Genomic DNA, 23,139 nt, shown 5'->3' with positions numbered 1-23,139 from the left:
CCTGCCCAAGGCAATGTTTCTGGCGGAAATAAATGTGGCACTTTTTAAAGGATTTGCAACTGTTGGTGCTGAAAGTAAAAAAAAAAGTTAAAGACAACGATAAGGTGTTGTTTTTTGTTTTTTTTTCGTTTTTGCACCAATCTCATGAACCACGTAGGCCAATAGGCCAACGTCAACGAATACCAGAAGACAAAAAGAAAAAGGAAATAAAAAAAGATGAATCAGAACGATTGACTGTAAAGCTTCCCAGACATAAATTTGGATTCAAGGAGCAACAGTTTTTGTTGTGTCCAATTAGTCATAAAAGAACGGTGGATTGATTGCAGAAGACAACCGAGTTATTGTCCTATACAATTTCTCGAGCCGCTGGACAGCTGTCCGAAGGTCCTAACATAAAGAGTCAAAACAAACCAGACTTCAATCACATACCGAACTAAGATAATCCATATTACCCCAAACAGTCCGCTCTTAGGAGAAGAATTATCTCGTCTCGGTATTTCGCCAAAGGTCAGACTAAATAAATAAATAAAAAATTCCACCAGACCAGCTTTTAGGAAAACATTGCAAATGAGACAAAGGCTTAAGTGCTAGCTGCTCACGTTTAGCCGTCACAGATTACAAAGTATCACGTAAGACATCCAGTCCACTAAGCCGTCATGTTGATACTTTATATTGAAAAAGTCTTGGGGCTACTGTTTCTCTTGGTGGAGACTTATAAGCCACGTAATGCCCACCGAGAAAATAAAATGATAAATTAGCGTTCCTCCAGCTACCTCAAATGGGTGGCACTAGATATCCAGCTCTCTTCCACTTAAATAAGAACTAATTTATACTGTATAAGGAAATGATATGAGACATTGATCACTAATTAAATGGGTTTTCAGGTGTTTTTAAAAAAAAAAAATAAAAGGGGATATCCGGGGCTATTTTATTTGATTCTCAGAGGCTTAAGAACTTACAGGCAGAGGTTGCTAACTACCTGCCTGTTCTGCGCTGCCCCGATCTCTGACGACTCAGAATGGTCACGGACCACTCCTGACTAGAGATGAGCAGTTTCGTGGAGGTTCGCCGGTAGCCAAGGAGCTGAACCTCCACTGCCTCTAGCTTGAGCCAAACCCAGAGCAAGTCATTGATTGGCAGTTTGAGTCCCTGCCCACAAATAGCCAGCCATAAGCAGATCACTTCTGGGGGAGGGTGGACGGGCTTTTTCAAATATTTTTTTTGGGGTGCACACTACATATAATCGTGTTGATGTTACCCTCAGTGTGAGCCGTTCAAACACTACAAGCGGCTCCCACTGGGCTGAGCACGGAGCGTACCCGAGTGCAGCATTGCTTGTGCAAGTGAAGTTCACATGTAAAGCACTTGAGCCCTCAACCTTGATTTGCTAAGTGTTGTTCGGTTTGAAAATTGAACCTCAAGTTTGCTCATCTCTACTCCTGACTGCAATTATGAAAGCTCCACTGAAATCAAGTCAATAGAGCAGTTGACCTTCTACCGCTGTGCTCTGTTGATGGGGCGTACTGCTGATGTCATGCTGATGGACATCCGGCTTCCTGCTGCCCAACTTCCAAGAGCCAGCAGTCAATTAACGTAACATGCGCAGTCATGTTCAGTCAACAGAATAAGCTGGAAGAGGAAGAACTGCTCTGTTAACAAGAGCTCAAATGAAGCAGCAGAACCATCGATAGGAGTACTCCATGAATGCTTTGAGCTGGCACTGGGCCAAAAAGGCAAGTACGCCTGTCAGTTCTTGGCCCCATGAAAAAAAACCCCATAAAAAATAGTCGCAGATAACCCCTTTTAGCTTATTCATTTTTAAAGGGTTTGACGATGGCTGCATTGGGATCCCAGTAGATTATGTACTAATTTTTTAATCCTGGTCTTCTCCGTTATGGAGATATGATCCCCTCTTCCCTGTAGACAAAGCTAGTCTTGTTAGACAAAGGAGTGTGATTCTCAACTGCAATGGGCAACGTCATAAGAACCACACCCAGTTGGCTAATAAGATTAGATTGAGACACAAGGAAAAGGGAGACATATCCATGAAAAAAGGAGGCACGGGGACATAGAAACAATGCCAGATACAAGAGAACAGCAGCCTTTAGGCCACTTAAAAAAATTACATGTGTATGGCAAGTGACAGTTCTTTAAATGTAATGACTAGTAGTATCTATAACATCAATAATTTAGTTTTAACACTACAACTAGCTCAGAGAAAAAAACAAAACAACGCTAATTAGCTGACCAAGAGCTGGAGACATCAGTGTCCACGAAGTCAATAAGAAAAGGCTGGACAAAAGTGGAACACTAGCAAGGTGTAACTCCCTGCAATCCTAGAACATTGAAGTTTGGGGAAAATAAAAACATCTGCATGATACCCAAATATTTTGTGGATAATGAGACAAACTAGGCAAAACTAAAAAAATTTGAAAAAGGAAAATTGCATTGAGGATGGTGTAAAGAAAATTCCAGCAAAAGAACAATATAGTAAAAATCAAGGGTGATAACTTAAAGGTGTTGACTCAGGAATAAAGAACATGTTCGTCAACAGATCTTGGAAAAAATAAGTTCCATATTTGGTTTGTGTGTACAAAATTTTTCCTATGCTGAGACAATTGTTTAAATGTTATTTCCTGTGTCCGATCAATGCAGGGGCTTTCCGCTGCTTGTTTGTATAACAGAAAATGTTTCTAACCCTGTTTGTTTTATCACAGGAGTAAAGGGGGCTTTACACGCTATGATATCGTTAATGTTTTGTCGTCGGGGTCAAGTTGTTAGTGATGCACATCCGGCGTCATTAACGATATCGCAGCGTGTGACACTGACCAGCGACCTTAAGCGACCTCAAAAATGGTGAAAATCGTTCACCATGGAGAAGTCGTCCCAAACTCAAAAATCGGTAAGGGTTGTTTATCCAGGTGGTTCATCGCTCCTGCGGCAGCACACATCGCTATGTGTGACACCACAGGAGCGAGGAACGTCTCCTTAGCTGCCGCCGGCCACAATGCGCAAGGAAGGAGGTGGGCGGGATGTTACGTCCTGCTCAACTCCGCCCCTCCGCTTTGATTGGCCGGCCACTTAGTGACGTTGCGGTGACGTCGCTGTGATGCCAAACGTCCCTCCCCCTTGAAGGAGGGATTGTTTGGCAGTCACAGCGACGCCGCCGACCAGGTAAGTATGTGTGACGCTGCCGTAGCGATAATGTTCGATACGGCAGCGATCACAAGCAATCGCATGCGCGACGGGGGCGGGTACTTACACGCTCGCTATCGCTACAAATTGCTAGCGATATCGCTACCGTGTAAAGCCCCCTTAAGTGTTTCTGCCGTGTCACCAGTCCCGTGAGCTTATTATAAATCAAGTCAGTGACATTAGAGCTACGGTGGCCACTAAGCTCTTATGACACTGACTTGATTTATGACAGTCACTTATGCTTTCATCCCTGGCACGAAAATGAACTGCAGCAGCTTTCCCAGGTCAGACATAAGAAACACAGTACATAGCAGGTGTATATTTACAAGATTATTTCAGTACAAACACATTCAATTTTGGAACTTATTAATATTCCAAAATGTACTTTGTTCATGTGACAAAGGGTAGGATAAGGTTTTTGAATTTCAAGCCTGATACCTTTGTTCTCTGTGGAAAGAAACCAACAATAACTGATAGAAGAGTCAGCTGAAAGAGCATTGACCCAGCAGATATCCAAGATAAATGGCTACCGTAAAAAGTTAGTCCAGTCCCGCACATTTCTGTATCAACTTGTGAGTGGGGCAGGCCTATGGGTACCTGCCAGGATCGATGTACCTAGCATAGATAAAGAGATCTTTAGAAAAAGTTTTTCTAAAGATCTTATATCATATGCTAATGAGCCCTCATTAGCATGTTAATACATCCCTGTGGACCTGCTAACATGCTAATGAATGGTAGTGTCAGAGGATGATCTCACTCACCTCTCCACTGCAATCGCCACCCGACACTGGATTTCGGCTCAGTGCGCATGACCCTGGAGTTTCGGTCATGCGCACTATGAAGCCGGATGTACGTGTCCTGGCTTAAAACTGAAGTAGTGTGCATGACCAAACCTCTGGGGTCATGAGCACTGAGCCGAAATCCAGTGTCGGGTGGCGATTGCGGTGGAGAGGTGAGTGAGATCATCCTCTGATGCTGCACATTCATTAGCATGTTAGCACACCCACAGGGGTGTACTAACATGCTAATGGGGGCGATTAGCAAGGGAAGTAACGCCCTTGGGGCTACTGCCAACGCTCATTAGCATACGATAAAAGAACTTTAGAAATACTTTTTCTAACAATCTCTTTATCTATGCTAGTGTATACAGGGACGGTTAGGCAGGGATCAGCAATATGCACCCAGAACTGCTCGTGGATCTGGGTGCATATTACACCAGACAGGTTCCTTTTAAATGAGACAGTGAAGGTGAGCCAATCATTAAAAGGAATATTTTTCAAATTATTTTTTTAGGGGCTGTGTAGTCATTATTTGCACCAAATTTATCAAATACCATGTTTCACCAAAAATAAGACAGGGTCTTATACTATTTTTTACTACGAAAGATGTGCTAGGGTTTATTTTCAAGGGATGTCTTAAATTTGCCCATGAACAATAATCCACATTTATTCTTGAACAAAAAAAACCCATTTATTCAAATATAATCATGTCATCACATTCTGGAACATCAACATTCAGTGTTAATCCTATCACTGATTCAGATGCACATTTTCTCTTCTGATCGGCTATTATTATGGTGCAGAACCAGTCCTATAGTGGTGGGTATATACCATATTTATAAAGGCTTAAATTATTCTCCATATACTGCTAAGTTTACACCCAAAAGAAGGCAGACATCCCCTAAAAGAATCGCACTTACCAGACCTCAAACAATTAGAGTTTGCAAGTGAATGGGGTCTCACATATAAATTAGTGTCTCTGTGAGGTCCCCCTGTGTTCTACAGATATTTGCTCCAACTAGTGACTAGAAGCAGTATCACTTGCGCAGAGTGATATTGGTACTCGATCTATCTGTGAGTGCTGCAGTGCAATGTAGCTGGAATGGCGAGGGACCTGACAGCAACGCAGATCTTTGTGTGAGAGCCCATCCACCATCGAGACTTGCCAACTGTAATTGTTTGGGGTCTAGTGAGTGCAATTTTTTTCCTTTTGGGGGGGAGGGGGGATGTTTGTTTTCTTTGATGAAGAGTCCTGCTGTATACTTTAACTTTATTAGCTGCTTGGTCACTTCCTTATGGAACTGCAATTAGGGCAGGGATATAATTTTAAGTATACTCAAAAAAGCCCCAAAAATCCTACTAGAGCTTATTTTTGAAGTAGGTCTAATTTTTGAGGAAATAGTGTAGTTTGATAAATGTGGTGGATCTTTACATATAACACTTGTAGACGGCATTTTCTCAACTTTTTATGCTAACAAACTACTGTAGTAAGAAATGTGACTTGAAAAAACGTCACAATTCATAAATTGGCATAGCTAACCACTTCACCAAGAGTGATGTAAAATAGCAAAATATTGCATATAACTAAATTTGCTATTTTAAGCCAAGAACTGACATTTTAGCCTTGATGAGTTCCCCTCATACTGTCTACACGGTGATATCATACCTCCAGCACAGGTGGCTGAACACTCGGACCATGGCAAGTGATGCCAAGAAAATCCTACTTCATTATCTCCACTGCCCGTACGAGTGATGGGGACATTAAATTTGTATCGTATTCCCATGTTCTGTTCTTGAAGTAAAATCTGGAGAAAAAAAAAGAATTTTAATTATTTGGGGTTTTTTACAAAACATTTGAAAAACAATACTCTGAGCTCCTCACTAAAGTCAAAGTTACCATTGAATTCCAAAGTTACTTTTTGTAATAAAATCTATTGTAGCTTTTACAGCCACCTCTTATTTTATACTGTTATCATTCTGTGTGCACTTTGGTTCTTCTTAGCAAATTAAATTACCAAGTTAAGTAATTCTTCACAAAGCCAAAAAGAATATCTCCAATGTACAAGTCAGTGAAATTTCTTGCTTCTCTGAAGGAGTAAGAGTAACGATTACTGACCATATAAGGCCGGTTCTACAACTGCAAACTTTAGTCTGAAAGTATTTGTAATGTTCACTATGGAAATAGAGCAATTGGAGGGAAAAAAATAGGAACCTAGATATTTCTGAGACTCACCAATCTAATATTATATACCTGAAGCTAGTCGGACTCTGAATAATCACACATGTCTTTGCTAGAGCAAGTAGAGCTATGGTTCGAATTTCCTTCACCCGGGGCAAAGATTCCATTTGTTTCACCAGCTCTGTATCTAAAACACCAGTCAAGCAAAGTAGATACTTGGCATCCACCCCAATACCATCCCCTCCGGTTCCTCTCTATCTACGCCCCCGAGGATAGGCATTGACATTTAGAAAAACCTTACTGACATCTTTACCATTACTATCAGGCTTTCCGTTGTTGGTCCTAAGGCCTCTAGTGACTCTGGTTCGTCGGCCGGGCGTTTGTAATGAAATGCAGTTCCGGCAACATCAAACTTCCTTGGCCAGTCGATTGTCCATGCGCCATTTATAAAATAGTCATCGGAGTCAGATTTCAGTGCTAGGGCAAAATACGTTAAGTTACTCTAAAATACAGGAACAATCTGAGAAGATAAAGATTTATGGAGATAGTAGTAAAAATCAGTGGTAGTGAAGGCACAAGTCTAAGGTGGGCTTTACACGCTGTGACATCGCTAGCAATTGCTAGCGATGTCGAGCGCGATAGCACCCACCCCCATCGCACAAGCGATATGTGGTGATTGCTGCCGTAGCGAACATTATCGCTACAGCAGCTTCACACGCACATACCTGGTCAGCGACGTCGCTGTGACCGCCGAACAATATCTCCTTCAAAGGGGAGATGCGTTTGACATCACACGTCACAGCGACGTCACTAAGCGGCCGGCCAATAGAAGCGGAGGGGCGGAGATGAGCGGGACATAACATCCCGCCAACTTCCTTCCACATTGTCGGTGGAGGCAGGTAAGGAGATGTTTGTCGTTCCTGCGGTGTCACACACAGCGATGTGTGGTGCTGCAGGAATGACAAACAACATCGTACCGGCAGCAGCAGCGATATTATGAAAAAGAGCGACGTGTCACCGATCAACGTTTTTTGACGTTTTTGCGATCGGTAATCGCCGCTCCTAGGGTTTACACGCTGCGATGTCAGTAACGGCGCCGGATGTGCGTCACTAACGATGTGATCCCGACGATACATCGTTACCGATGTCGCAACGTGTAAAGCCCGCCTAAGAGTAATGTCACACCGGAAGACTATTTGCTCAGTGTATACTTTGTGGGCAATCCAATTTTAGGGACCTAAAGTAATCCCCGAGAAGAGCGTCTTTCAGTCCAAGTATGCTGTGTGAGAGCTGGGTAAAAAGCAGATCGAGTCGGCACCTGATTATGGCAACATTAATTTTTGGTCAAGCCACTCAGTGCTGCGTGTGAGCAGCTAATACTACAATAAGGTGCTTCTTCCTGGGCCAAAAATGTGCAAACTTGTAAAAAAGCAGAATTGTACAAAAACGTCTTCAAACATTTAGCCAACTATACTTAGTGCAAGGGGAGCTGCAAGCTCAGCTCAAGAAGACTTAATATCATTGGTGTCCAGGAGATGAGAGCCACATCTGAAGAATTCATATGTATGGTAGGTGATCACGCGGCCCTGCATTTAATAACACTTCTGAAAGGAGCATTAAGAGTGTGTGGGGGTTAAATTTTTGTGAACAAATTGTTTTTCTCATTGTGTCGCATTTGGAGCTTAAACAGAGTTTGTGGGAAGGAGGGACATGGCCAAACTTACCGATATAGTTCTTTGACATAGCAACCTCTTTGATTTCAATGTGAACGGATCCTCGTGGAATTTGAACGACTTCCATGTAGCCTAGGAGGTAAATGGTAGCCCGTTATTACTAGAACTAGAACCTTAAAAACCTAGACAGCTCATTGAATGATGATATATGTCAAAGATTTTAATAACACATGCCAAGAGGAGCATCTAACCAGGTGGAATGGAGATTAGGGGACCATTATAATCGACATCAATGAGTGCCACTGAGGTGGGGCCCACATTTATCAGATATTTATGGCTTAGCCAATTGGTAAAACTAAAGAATTATCTGTAGGTCCTCAGTTCTTACTGGCCGGTTATTAATTATATTAGATACCAAACTTATTGGTAATCGGATTACAAAAGCATCAAACATATTGAAATCAGCATTCACATGGTAAAATTGTACAAAAACTCTCTGCGAAGGAACAATCAATCTAAAACAGATGATTGAGCCCAATGAACCTTGCGGCTTAATTACCTATTTTGGGAATCTAACCATTAACATGTTTAATTCTCTCTAAAGATCACTTCAAGCTAAGGACTGAAAATATTTTAATTTGGATACTAATGAGAAAAAGAATCTAAATAATACCAATGTGTTACACTGTGCTCACTATTAAATGAAAGGGAATTAGGAACATCATCCCTGCGAGTGATTACTACGTATTTAGATATTTCGTCAAGGTCTCTAAAGAACACAAGGACATGTCCTGAAGAATGGCAGGTCTCAGACAGTCCTGCACTGCTTGTCTTATGGCACTGATCAAGTTTGATTGTTAAGTTAATAATAGTTGCTTACAGGGACTCTGTCAGCAAAAAAAAAAAAGTCTAGTCTGAAACCTGTGCAACAGTCTAATTGGGAGTGGGATCACAGGGAGAAAATGGAATTGTATTCTCCCTGCAGCTGCTTGCTTACAGTCATCGGGACGACAATGCAGAAAACAGTCATGCCTACCACTCCGTGACTGACATTCTGCTCTGAACACATGCTGCACATACAGTATATCCTGTAGAGAAGAATGTCAATTAAGCAGTAGGGGGAATGATAACATTAGTTAGCTCTGACCGTTCACGCCCAGAAGAAAGTGCAAGTGGCTGCAGGGAGAATATAACTATTTTCATCATGCAGCAAAACTTCCAGTTAAAGACCTACACATGTTTAAGATGATATTTACCTGCATGATTAACATTATGGCTACAGATAAATACCTTTTTATGACAGTTTTCCTTTAAAACTAAATCCAGTCCTACAAAATTCACAGCAATATCTGCATATATCTGCCTTATACAGCTTCTTAAACCATCCATTGTGAATTTATGGAGGCAAAGTAACAATTAATTGCGCAAGTGGAAAAATATTTCCGTCAGTCTCTGATTACAATTTTTTACAGATACTCACCTCCCCTAGGCAATGAATCGTTAAAGAATCCCTCTATTGCTTCACAGGTGCTTCCATCTCCACCACATACACGGCACCTATCTTCTTTAGCATCAGAGCCCAAAATGTTATCACAGCCGACATGCTACACAAGGGGAATTAATACATTAAAAATGCCAATTAATGAATACCTTGCTACAATAGTCTGTACTTCAAAATTTATAGTGGGAAATATTGACCATCCAATATTGCAGTGAAAATTAATATTTTCGGTCAAGGATGTTCTCAAAGAAGTGGGCCAATGTAAAAAGGATATTTTAAGAATTATGCACCACAGAATGAGAATCCGGAGTGTATCAGGGATGAAAAGTTGTTCAAGCCAGTCACATAGAACAAACAGTTCAAACTGTGGGCAGCAGGGAATAAAGCAAAAGAAGCTGAGCAGAATGATATATAGCATTACGCAAAAAGATCCAGTATAACTTTTTTTCTGACCATTCTTCGTTTAAGAGTCCAGTGGGTGGTCCTACTCATTGATTGACTGCTATCTCAGTTGGTACAGTCCCTGATAGGACAGCCCACCGAACTTGTAATCCATTTCCTTAAATTCTCACATATTTTGGGCTTAACAGATACACTGGATATTTTTGGACAAAATTTGACATCAATTTTCTTAGCTCCTTCTCTACAAGCTGTTCCCACAAGAAGGCCCGAATATTGAATGTGATAATATGCTTATCTTTTGAATCTTTATATTTCATTTCACTATCTTTACCTTCCAGAAGCACATGGGAGATTTGACAACTCTTCCAACAGTCCAGGGTGTTCTCCCCTCCCCCCCAGCAGCCTCCTGGACATTCTGGGAGAGTCGTCAGCAGGCTTGGACTGTCCCACAGGGAAACAGGTGAATTCCCCAACTCTTCCGCCAGTCCAGGGGGATCTCCATGCCGCCCCCCCCCCCCCCCGATAGCCTCCGTGACATTTCCTGGACAGTCGTAAGCAGGCTTGGACTGGCCCACAGGGAAAAAGGTGAATTCCCCTACTCTTCCACCAGTTCAGTGGGATCTCCATTCCCCCCCTCCATAGCATCCTGGACGTTTCGGGAGAGTTGTATGCAGGACTCGCCCACAGTGAAACAGGTGAATTCCCCAACTCTTCCGCCAGTCCAGGGGAATCTCCCTTTTTTATCACCCCGAAAGCCTCCGGGACATTCTGGGAGAGTCATAAGCAGGCTTGGACTGGCCCACAGGGAAACAGGTAAATTCCCCGGTGGGCCATCCAATATTTATATGAATAGTAGTTGATATAATACACTTGATTCTTTATATACAGAAGAAGGCACCATCTAACATCTAATCATTCATTTAACAAACTACCAGTGTATTATTATATAGAAGCATAGATACATTTGTGAATTCATTTAATAAATGCATATAGCTGAACAGTGGGCCACATAGTTAATTATTAGTGGTGGGCCCTTGGTATCCCAGTCTGATACTGGTGATAAGTAAAACCTATATGTTTGTAGGAAGGTTAACAATAGCTGGCAGCCGGACAGAAGATCGGGCCAGCAGCTCGCTCATGTAGAAACGATAGACTAATGTTTACTCTTAATTAGGAAAGTGTTTAATTTCATCAGATATTTTTCAGGGACTTGGCAGAGATCATGTAACATGGGTGAGAGGATTATGTATAGATTTAATCACGAACATTAATCATTAGGATCAGTCACCTTGCACTCTCCGTTGATGCAGATATCCAGGGAATCGGCGTTGCAGCGAGTTCCATCTATAACAGCAGGGGCCCGTTCAGTGTAAAAATTATAGCCTTCAGCCAAACAGTTTAATGCACAAGATTTAACACCACCTGCGATTGCAAAACGGACACAGACCTTAATATTTTATAAGTGGCCTGCTACATGTCAAGCTGCAGAGCAGTGATCGCAAGGAGCAAGGAACATTTAATACACTTAAGCCGGGGCTGTAATAGTTTTCTCTAATAATCTTTCTTCTACTTAAACAGTTGCACATTGGAGCATTAGTACGAGCAATCATATATTCTGCTTTTACGCACGCTTTATAAGTTATGTCCATAAAATATAACTCTGCACCTTCCCAAAGGAGTCTATAAACAAGGAAAAGTCAGAATTAACATTAGGATTTCAGGAATAAGTAACTCCAACTGTTCCAAGAACAAATGTGAAGATTGACAGGACGGAGCTCAAAATATTATAGGTTTTTGTTTTTTTTAAATGAATAAGAAAAGCTAATAAATTCAGTAGTATTAGGGCACGTCCACAGGTCAGAAATGCCTTCTTTTTTTGTGGATGTGAGCAAAAAAGATTTGATTACAAAACCAAGTGGAGATTTTACAAATCTTATTGATATGCTGTTAACTTTTTAGAAATTTCATATAGAATTAAAGGGCTTTTTCGGTTTCAGAAAAGTCCTGTCCCCAGGTGCATCATATTGTTAAAAACAAACTGAGATTAACTCGCCCTCCTGCTGAGCCTCCGCTGCTGCGCGGGTGTCTGTCTGCAGCGCTGACATCTCTCCGATAGTGCTGCAGCCAATCACTGAGCTCAGTGGCTCTGCTGATGCTGACAGTACGTGCTGCCGAGCTTAGTGATTGGTTGCGGTGCTGTCGACATGACACTGCAGTCAAACAAAAATTGGAGGACAGCTGTGGACACTTTGTGCTGCACCTAGACATGGTGAGTAAAGTAAGTTGTTGTTTTTTTTGTTTGATTGGTTGGGTTTTTTTTAAACAACAAACTGCGCTTGGGGGCAAAACTTTTCGGAAGCCAGAAAACTCCTTTAAAGCTTCAAAAAATTTGTTAAAGGGAACCTATGAGGTGCAATATGCACCCAGAACCATGAGCAGTTCTGGGTGCATATTGCTAATCCCTGTATCTAGTAGCATAGATAAAGACACCTTTAGAAAAAGTATTTCTAATGGTCGTTTATGATATGCTAATGAGGTCAGTGACTAGACACAAGGACGTTCCTTCCCTTGGCTCGTCGGCCCCGTGGCATGTAAGCACGCCCCTGTGGGCATACTAACATTCTAATGAATGTGCAGCGTCAGAGGCATGTTTGATCTCACTGCTCTCTGCTAACACTATGCCCGACGCTGGATTTCAGCTCAGTGCGCTGGATCAGAACTCCTAGACTTCTAGTCATGCACATTATGAAGCTGGGTGTACGCATTTTGGCTTCAAACTGGTGTAGTGTGCATGACCGAAAGTCCGGTGACGTTCTAATCGTGCGCACTGAGCCAAAAAACAGCGCTTCGGGCAGAGGTGAGGCCAACTATGCCTCTGATGCTGCGCATTCATTAGTATGTAAGCATGTCCACAGGGGCTAAGGGGCCCAACTAGCCAAGGGAAGTAACACTTTTGCGACTAGTCCCTGGCCTCATTAGCATATTATAAAGAATCTTTAGAAATACTTTTTCTAAAGATCTCTTTATGTATACTACTATAGACTGGGACTACTAGGCAGGGATTAGCAATATGCACCGAGAATAGCTCATTGTTTTGAGTGCATATTGCACATGACATGTACACTTTTTTTCAAAATACATGATTTACAGACGGTTTTATACTCCAGAGCTGGATTCACAATTCAGCTGGTTGCAGTGCAGAGCTTAGATCTTCTAATGGGCTCAATGTTAGCCAAATGTTTGCTTATTAGCCGACTATATTTCCCATCTCACCCATAAACACAAGCACTCTACTTGGGCTGAGGATTAATTCGCTGCCAAATACCTCTGGTCACGGCTTATTTTCCCTAAAAATCAATGACTATGGCATTGAAATTTCAAAAGCTCGATCTTTCTAGTCCCTGACATGATCAGTGAGGGAGAAACAGAAGACCCTCATACACATCAGATGGTCGGCCAGAGCCAAAATCGTCTGAATTTCATCTATTGTGCATGGGGGAACTTAGGCTGCCTTTGAAGGAGATATTTTGGAGAACCCTTAAATACATGCATTAGAAAAAGAAATTCTTGGCAACATGAGACTTAAAGCTGTCTAAAATTAAAAAAAAATATAAATTGCTAATCGCTTTTTACAGAGAACAGCACCCCACCTGCCAACAGGTTGTGTGTGGTATTGCTACTTAGGTCCTTTCAATTCAATGGAGCTGAAATGCAACAGACACAACCCCTAGACAGGAGTAGGGCAGTTTTTGGAGAAAAATAAAATCAATTAATACTGAGCGTTTCTTTTGTATTATGTGTTCACTTTTAAAACGGCTCTAAAGGATAGACCCCAGGAATGACAAATAAGTCAATCTAGCCATGTACAATCATTGTAAGATCATCTAGCTTTTATTGACTTTCCAGTCTAATTTTATTGCACTTTGTAATCTGCTTCTCATCAGTCATCCAGCAAAAAAAACCTGTAAAACCTTAATCTTGCCATAAAAGCAAAAGCAGAATCTTTCTCAGAAATAGCAATAGCCCAGAGTCACTAAGAACCATCAATGCTCAAACAACCCCCAACAGATGGGTTAATTGTAGGTTACAGATGGGTATTTTGAGCTTTAGCAGTACCACTAATTATCATAGTATCCTCATATAGGATAGAGGGACCTTCACACCCAGTCACACTCCAGGGACGGTGTACAACTGCCACCTCTGCGGCCACTGCAACCTCTATGGCCACTGCAACCTCTACGGCCACTGAGACCTCTACAGCTACTGCTAACCCTACTGTTATGTCCTGGGTGCTATGGGCTCTTACCCATATAGGAAAGATGGCCTCACTTACCCGTAAAAATGCACAAGTAAAATGGAAGGATTTTCGAATGGGTTAATGAATTTGATCAAGAAAAGAACCATGTGAATATCTATATCTCAACACAGAGGCCCTGCAGGCAAGAAAGGCATAGGTGTTTAGTGCTCTTAGATTTTTTTCACATTGCATGTCTTTTGGACATATGTAAAAGTGAGTGTCATCCCTGCATGCCGGACCTTGCCACAGCTGAGCTGGATCACCTTTTTCCCTTCCTTTTGGACATATACATCGGGAGGATTTTCCTACATATACCGTCAAGCTATACTTCCGATGAATGCCTCCACATAGTCGTACCGTAGTTTATCACCCATAGGCTCCCATTGTGCAGTTAGATTTGCCTTACTAGATGTCCCTGTATTGAATAGTGCAATCAAACAGCAAAAAGTACACGTCTCTATTCAATGGACCAAAAGGACACTTGTGGAACTTCATAAGGTTAATCTGCGCCTAGTGGGCACTGCAGTGTGAAAACAGCCTTGTACATCCCATGAGCATCTAGTTATAGTCTCATTCATATTTTCTAATTTAGGACTCATTAAGGCATTAGTGATTTTTCTCATACGCAAAAAAAGTCCGCGTTTCATCAGTGTCTTTGATCTTATTCTTGGATCCATAGACTTGCATTGGCGAGTTTGATCAGACATTCGAATCAATATCAGGCAAGTCTCTGTGCTTTTATGTGAACCACTGGGTCCAAAGAAGAAAAATAAATCGGACATGTGAACTATCAGATAGACCAAGGGTCCCCAATTTGTGGATTGGGAGCCACATGTGGCTCATGAGCCCAAAATGACTCGCGACTTTCTGCCAACTCTGTGTACCAGGTCTAACAACCTGCTATGAGCAGAAGGTCTCTGGATGGTGACTTTTGAGAGTAGCTTCATACAGAAGAGCAGATCTGGATGAGCATATACTGGCAATGGTATAAATAACAGTATCATTAATTATAAATCTCCAACTTAAATATTGTAAAGCTGGAGATAATATGATACTGTTAGATAGAGGGGTGCTTGAAGCTGAATGCAATAGTCTGGTGAGAGTGCCTGATACAGGAAAACTAAACAGGGGTAATTTGAGAACCCTTGGATGCAAGTATACTGTCAATAAGAAGTGTGCTTTTTGTGTGGAAACTTTGGCTATCATCACACTGGTACTAGTGGAATCTGAGTGATACAATTATGGGGGGTTGCGGCCCTGGATATGGTTCACGACAATCCAACAGAGTTGAATGTGGCTCTACGAATGGTTGGGGACCACTACCATAGACCATCATAGGTTTGAGTGCTCTACATGAAAAATATGGATAGTTCTCCTATGAGAAAAATTGGGGTCTAAACGAACCCTCATTAACATCAAATTTGCAGTTGGAAAACGCTAAAACCATATACTGTTACTGCATAAAATGCTTTATACTTCTGTTCTTGGCGTCCATCAACTGAGAATATACAAGCACTCTCAAATGATGGTGTAGTCGCTTCTTATTGTGTTTTGCAGATGTACTAAATCAGACATTTCTCATTATTCTCGCAGGATAATATATATTCAAAATGCCGTTTTTCCATCTCCTAATGAGTTACTATATGTGAGCAGATATATTACCCCAGCATTATCTTTAAATGGTAAGATATTTTGCCAGGAATGCTAAAAATCTGTCTAACTAGATGATCATCAAGAGTAAAATGGATACTCAGGATGTGTGAAAAAACATAGAAATTCTCAATGACTCCACCATGAGCCATAAAGTCCGGACTGGAAATCGGAACGACAAGGAATTGACTGAAGCTACAATAAAGCCTATAATATCCTCCAGTCATATCAAAAGTGTGAAGTTAACACCACGCATGGACCATAGTATTTACATACTAGCTTCTCCTACTTTTACTTTTTCATTTCCCAAAACTCTAGCCATTTGTTTTTTAGTATGGTTTCCCAAATGTTCAGCATTTGAGACTCAATAGAGAAAAGCTCTCCTCTATTATCATGCTAATGGCACCTCTTTTACATTAACTTTTGTGCAAGCTTTTCTTGGTTCTATTAATCACCTTATATTTTTTACTTTTTTTTATTTTTACATAATGTTGGCATTATATTATATAACATTTTTCATGTAAGTTGCCAAATTTGTGGGTGTGGGTCTTTAATTTATATCAACTTCGTTATTAACATTAAAAGTGGTTAAAATCCGAGCTGGTGTTTGTTGAAGAAAAGGGGACCAGGAGGATGGATAAAAACACTGCGGTTTATTGATAACGTGTTTCGAAGTGAAACATTCTTCTTGCTCAGCACAAGCCGAATAACAGAAAGATGCTGACAACTTAGCTAATAACTTAGTTATGGCTCTTGTAATTATTTAATTTTGAAGAGGTCATTTCAACACCATAAAACCGCTAAAAATCCTTAAAGGGAACCGGTCAGGTCCAATATGCACCCAGAACCACAAGCAGTTCTGGGTGCATATTTTTAATCCCTGTCTTACTGTCCCTGTATCTAGTAGCATATATACAGAGATCTTTAAAAAAAGTATTTCTAAAGATCCTTTATAATATGCTAATGAGGCCAGCGACTAGTTGCAGGGGCATTACTTCCCTTGGCTAGTCGGCCCCTTAGCATTTAAACACGCCCATGTGGGTGTGCTAACATGCTAATGAATGTGCAGCATCAGAGGCATGGTCGATCTCACCACTCTCTGCTGCCACCGCGCCTGAAGCTGGATTTCGGCTCAGTACACAAGATTCCAAACTGGTGTAGTGCGCATGACCCGAAGTGCTGGGGACTTCTGATCATGCGCACAGACCCCGGTGTTCTCAGGCAGTGCAACAGACATAGGTACGCGCGTCACTGCCAATAATGACGCTGGGTAGTGGCCATTGAATAGCATGTTAGCCCGTGCCTTGGGGTGTGCTAACATGCTAAGAGGGCGGAATGAGCGCAGAAACTAACACCCTAGCGATTAGTCCCTGCGCTCATTAGCATATCATAAAGGATCTTTAGAAATACTTTTTCTAAAGATCCCTTTATCTATGCTACTAGATACAGGGACGGTTAGGCAGGGATTACTAATATGCACCCAAAACTGCTTGTGGTTCTGAATGCATATTGGACCTGACAGGTTCCCTTTAAAGTCTTTGGTTGCTGGCCCTCACCTGTAGACTTTGGGGGAATCGTCACCAATGGAAATCATTGAAATCTCCAGAAATATTTGAGTTAAATATTTATTCATATGGGTCATCATGAAAAATATGAATGATATCATTTTAATTCCTTCCACCATCAGCAATAATCAGTAATCAGCCTAGATTCTGGTTCATTCAATTTTTTTTTATTTAGTCAAGACATCTTGGTCAGATTTAGAAGATATCAGACTGCAGGTTTGATGACATGAACTGTAATTTAGATCACTGATTAATTGTTCCTCCTCACTAACAAATTCCTCACCATATTGTGACCCGATCTGTCCTGTTTTGGACATCTGTTTTACCTCATATCACCTCATTCTCCAGTATGCCAGACACTGAGTCAATCAGTGGGATGTCTAAACACAGCATGTGGGACCTCAACTGCCTAGACACAGTATGTCCCTTATGTAAGTTACGGGTATAAAAGTAATATGGAAAAAAACAGCTATTTATTAAAATGAGCTTTGAGCCATCAACGACTAAGAAGTTAAAGGAAAATTTACTGATTTCAGAAGCCCATATGAAATGTCACCTACAGATGTTTCCACCCTTACATTAGCTATTGGTTCCGGTTGTGTCTACAGAATACCCAAATCTGGGAAAAAAAAAACAACATTATTTGTGATGCTTTGCCACATGAGGTCTATGTGCTTAGTGGTTCTTAGGCTAAGTTCACATTTCCGCTAAAATCTATCAGTCACAATCCGCTGCTCTTGTAAACAGCGGAATCCGTTTAGCGGATTCCGCTGCTCCCATAGACTTGTATGAGCAGCGGATTGTGACTGATGATGCTGCGTTGCACCCTCCGCCCGACTGATCAGTCGTGGAACAACTGACCGCCGGGCGGGAGGAACGCAGCATGTAACGTTTTTTGAGCAGCGAGATCCGTCGGATTTCGCTGCGCATGCTCTCTGGCTCCCTGCACACGTCACCAGCTTTGGTTGGTTACCCGATATTTACCCTGGTTACGGTGCAAGGAGCCAGCGCTAAGCGGTGTAGGCCCGTAACCAAGGTAAATATCGGGTAACCAAGGTAAACATCGGGTGCTTTGCTGTTACCCGATATTTAGGCTGGTTACGTGTGCAGGGAGGCCGACACTTCCCCGCTCGGCCCCGCCCCCTCCCACACTCCGCACATGTATGTACACACACACACACACACACACACACACACACCTGTCCCCAGCCATGCAGACAAGCACTGACACCTTCGTCTGGCCCCGCCCCCTGCTCGGCTCCGCCCCCTCCCGCACTTTGCATGTGCACACACACACATACATACATACATACATGCACATACACACACTCACTCATACATACACTCACCTGTCCCCAGCCATGCAGACCGCAGCACTTCTACTGACATCCTCAGCGCCTGGCCCCGCCCCCGCTCGGCTCCGCCCCCTCCCGCACTTTGCATGTGCACACACATACATACATACATACATACATACATACATACATGCACATACACACACTCACTCACTCACAGATACACTCACCTGTCCCCAGCCATGCAGACCGCAGCACTTCCACTGACATCCTCAGCACTTGGCCCCGCCCCCCGCTCGGCTCTGCCCCCGAACTCCGCCCCCCGCACACAACGGAATCCGACAAAGAATTCTGTTCTTTGTCATCCGTTGTACAGCGTTGAACAGCGCATCAGTCACATGCGTCAAGCGACGCATGTGACTGATACAAATCAACGGAAATGTGAACTTAGCCTAATGTAAATTGTAGGCGGTCAGTGGCAGCATGTCACAAAAAATGTAAAAAAAAAAAAAAAAAGAAAGAAGAGGCAAGGTTGGTCACATCTGAACTTAGCATGAAGTGGATGTGAGAAGATCAGTGGGTTATTTTGTTGTTTTTTCAGGAGGGAGAACTTGACTCATTAGGACTAGTGATGAGTAGAGATGAGCGAACCCGATATTCGGTGTTTTGTACCAAACACAGACATTGCTGTGACGCCCTGGACTAGCCAGGTAGTCACATACATACCAACACACACACACACCACCCTAGGCAGCAACAACAGTCAATCAAAAACCCTTGTTGCCTCCCTCCAGGGTCTGATGTCCACACCAGGTGGGGCGGAGCCAGGCGGTTGGCCCCACCCACCGAGGAGTTCACAGGCCTGGAGGCGGGAAAAGCAGTCAGTTAGAGTTTGGAGGAGACGAGTCTTGGAGGTGAAAGTAGGAGGACACGAACTGCAAGTGTCTGGGTTGGTGCCCAGGCACTGACAGCAAGGTTGGCAGACGGTGGTGGCCATCTGCAGGAGTTGGTGGAACTCCGCAGAGCCGTAAGGACCAGGGTCGGGCGTCGGCCCACCGGTACCGGACCGGGGAACGGAGTGAAGCTAAGCACACAGGCAGGGCCATCGGACCCCGACCAGGCTTGGAGCCGCCGTCAATAGTCAAATCCGAATGTGACAGGAACCCCAGGGGTTTCCTAACAACCAAGTCCCGATTGAGGCAACAGTCCACCAAGAGAGGATATACAGCCACCGCCACAGGCTAGAGATCCAAGGGCCAGTGCCTGCGGGCAAAACGGGCTCCTACGGCCCCTATACGCCGGGGAGCGGACTACCGGTGGGCAACCACAGGAGTCAAGAAGATCTTCACAGGTGCAGGGAAAGACAGCCACTATCAGCTGTCCGGGGAGAGCACAACAACAACACTGCAGCCGGCTGCGGGACCTGTCCATCCGGCCGTTCTTGGTTTACCAACGACTCTGTCAGTGATTGTCTCAGTGAGTACACCAGTGCTGTCCGGCACCGTGCAGCGTTGTCCCTGCACCCCAGCCATCCGGCCTCCGCGTTACACCACCGGGCCCCGGGATCACCAACACCCCTACCCACGGAGGGGACAACATCCTAGCTGCACCCTACCATCTCTCCCGGGATCCCAGTTACCATCAACGGTGGTGCCATCATCACCACGTCCCGTGGGTGGCGTCACGAACAATCTCCCTAAACATACCAACCCCTTTTCACTCACGAGTGAGGAGCGCAGCTCGAGTCCCCGGGTCCAGCCCACCGCTCGAGTCACAGAACAGCAGCAGCAGAAGCCCCGGACCCGAGCGTGGCGAGCGCGTCCCCTCCGCCCGCGACATTCCAAAAAAAAAACAGCATTCAGACTCGGAGTTTGGGTGCTTTACGTATGCAAATCACTCGCGCGGGTATCGCAGTGCTCAACCCAGTGTGAGCCGCTTCCAGTGTTTGATCGTCTCGCACTGTGGGTGACAACAGCATGATCAAAGATAGTGTGTACCCCCAAAAAAAGGAAAAACCACACCTACCCACCCCTGGAAGTGATCAGTTTATGGCTGGCTGCATGTGGGCATAAATCTGAACTGCCCAATTAGTGACTTTTTATTGGGGTTCAGGGCAAGTCTGGGTCTGTTACGCGGGAGGACGGTTAGCGCTGAAAAGGGAAGCTCTAATTTCTCCTGAGGTCCTCTGGGCAGGTGGTAAAGCCACAGATGGACAAGCAGGCAGACGGCACAGCTTCAGAGAAACAAGAAAAATAAGAAAACACAATCAGCGGTGTTCGCTTCACACACGCCGAGAGCAGGACCTCTCCTGTTAGCAGCACAGACAGTCCTGAGGGTGACTGTCCAAGCACGTATGGAGCACACCAGGACAGAAGGTACAGCTCAGTTAACACCACTGAGCTGCTATGGAGGGACTGGAGTGGTAGAGCAGAAGCGAAGTGACTAACCCTTACTGTACCTCGCCACGAATCTTGGCATGACAGATACCGCCGCCTAACCCTGCCTACCGCTTCCAGATATCAATGGCGCTAAGTATAATGCCACCAAGCTTATGTGACGCATGCGCAGCCATATGCGTCGTCCAGGATTTTTTAAAGACTAAGCCCTGCCGCAAGCCAAGAAACAGATGGCAATGGCGCCAGCAGCGGCCACTCAGGGACCGCCACATCACCAATGACGTCACTGACGGCAAATCAGGAGCCACCACATCACTGGTGATGTCACGCGCAGGCCCAGTAGTGCGAATCCTGCACTTAGAGCCAGGAAAGGCTGCGGGAACCCGCGCATGCGCGGTAGGACAAAACAGGGACTTAGCCTCACAACATACAAAGAACCTGGACAGGTGACGCCTAGCAGCCAAACGCTTGGAGCAGCAGACAGGTGGCGCAAGAGAGTCAGCCGACACCACAGCAGAAGATGAGGACAGGGCAGGAGCAGTTCGAGGCTCAGGAGAACCCCGAACCGCAACAGAGTCCAAAACCGAACTTTATTTAAAGTCTGCCTGAATCAATCAAACCGAACTTACACAGATTTGTTCATCTCTAGTGATGAGAGCGCACAACCATGCTCGGTACTCATTAAGAGCAGTTGGATGCTCGGATGAGTGTGACTCGAACACTCGAGTATAATGGGGAGCTACAGAATTTCCCAAAAAAATGTTTGAGTCTCCCTTTGACTTCCATTATATTCAGGTGCTCAAGTCACACCCATCCGAGCATCTGTCACGCTCCCCGGGTCCTCGGCTCCCCTTCCCGGGTCCCCTGCCCCGCTCCCCGGCTCACCTGCCACGCTCCCCGCGTCCCAGTCCCTTGTGCCCGTCCTTCCTGGGCTTCCTGGCCGCCGATCCCGGCGCCCGACGGCCTCCCAGGCCCTGCTCGGCTCCCCTGCGTCCTCCTCTCAGCCTCCTTCCCTGGCTTCTGGCACCCGGGCCGCGCGCACGCGCATTAGGGCGCGCGCGCGGTCACTGACCCTTTCTTAAAGGGCCAGCGCCCATTAACAGGAAATGAGGTTAGACAGGTACGGGGTATAAAGGGGGTTCTTGTCCAAGGGGGCGGGGCCTGATCTTCGTGTTTTCTGAGCTAGGAGTCAGGTCTCCTTGTGTTTTCCTGCCATACTTACGTATCTCTCTTCTAGAGCTGATCCCGCCTCGCCATCCAGTCCTGCTGAATCCCGAGCCCCGCACGCTGTCCGTCTGCCATCTGACAGTCCGTACCATCTCGGATCCCTGCGGTGACCTGTCATCTCGCTCCCAAGGTTCCGGACCCCGCCTGACATCATCTCGGCCTCCGAACCTGAGCTACGTCACCCGGACTACCATCTGTGACTCCGTGGTCCCAGGGACTCCTTCGCTACCTTCACTTGCACGGACTGTTCTGCTGCCCATCAGTGCTTCAGCTACCGGACTCCCTACCACCATCTTAGAGTTCGGTCCAGTGGATCCACCTCCTGGGTCTGCCCGACCGCCCGGCCCTGACAGTAAGATCAGGCCATGGATCCCGCTGCAGCACTATTGGCCCTGCAAGAGGAACTCCAACGCCAGCGTGAAGTCCAGACCCGCATGCTGCAATTTATGACCTCCGTGGACACTCGCCTGTACACATTACAAGCATCAATGACGCCTGCAGCACCCAGGTCTCCCACTAGGCAATCCACGGCTCCCACACCAGTGGCAGCCGCGTCGGATGCTTCCCGACTCCGTTTGGCGTCACCTCCTCGTTATGCTGGAGATCCCAAGACCTGCAGGGGCTTCATAAACCAATGCTCCCTTCACTTCACGCAGCTGCCCCATCTGTTCGCCTCCGACCAAGCCAAGGTCGCCTTTATAATGTCTCACCTGGAGGGCGAGGCACTGGCGTGGATGAACCCCTTGTGGGAGAAGGAGGACCCCATGACCAAGGATCTTCAAGAGTTCCTGCAGGCCTTTCGCAGTACCTTTGACGAGCCGGGACGCGCCTCTGCGTCTGCTTCATCACTTCTCCGCCTACGTCAAGGAACACTGACGGTGGGCCAATACGCCATCCGTTTCCGCACTTTGGCTTCTGAACTCGGGTGGAATAATGAGGCCCTGACAGCCGCCTTCTGGGAAGGACTGTCAAGTCGCATC

General features: G+C 44.7%; 1 protein-coding gene across 1 annotated transcript in view; it reads right to left on the bottom strand.

The window, feature by feature from the left end:
* Positions 1-23,139, bottom strand: part of ADAMTS6 (ADAM metallopeptidase with thrombospondin type 1 motif 6) — a 460,987-nt gene that overhangs the window by 67,440 nt on the left and 370,408 nt on the right. Inside the window, exons 16-20 of the mRNA XM_075326191.1 lie at positions 11,018-11,151; positions 9,307-9,430; positions 7,878-7,958; positions 6,467-6,630; positions 5,641-5,779 (exon numbers count right to left, since the gene is read on the bottom strand). Of these exons, the coding sequence (XP_075182306.1) occupies positions 5,641-5,779; positions 6,467-6,630; positions 7,878-7,958; positions 9,307-9,430; positions 11,018-11,151 (642 nt within the window). The remainder of the gene's footprint in view (positions 1-5,640; positions 5,780-6,466; positions 6,631-7,877; positions 7,959-9,306; positions 9,431-11,017; positions 11,152-23,139) is intronic.

Source organism: Anomaloglossus baeobatrachus, chromosome 1, assembly GCF_048569485.1.
Source record: "Anomaloglossus baeobatrachus isolate aAnoBae1 chromosome 1, aAnoBae1.hap1, whole genome shotgun sequence".
Taxonomy (NCBI): domain Eukaryota; kingdom Metazoa; phylum Chordata; class Amphibia; order Anura; family Aromobatidae; genus Anomaloglossus; species Anomaloglossus baeobatrachus.
This window is presented reverse-complemented; position numbering and strand designations above follow the sequence as displayed.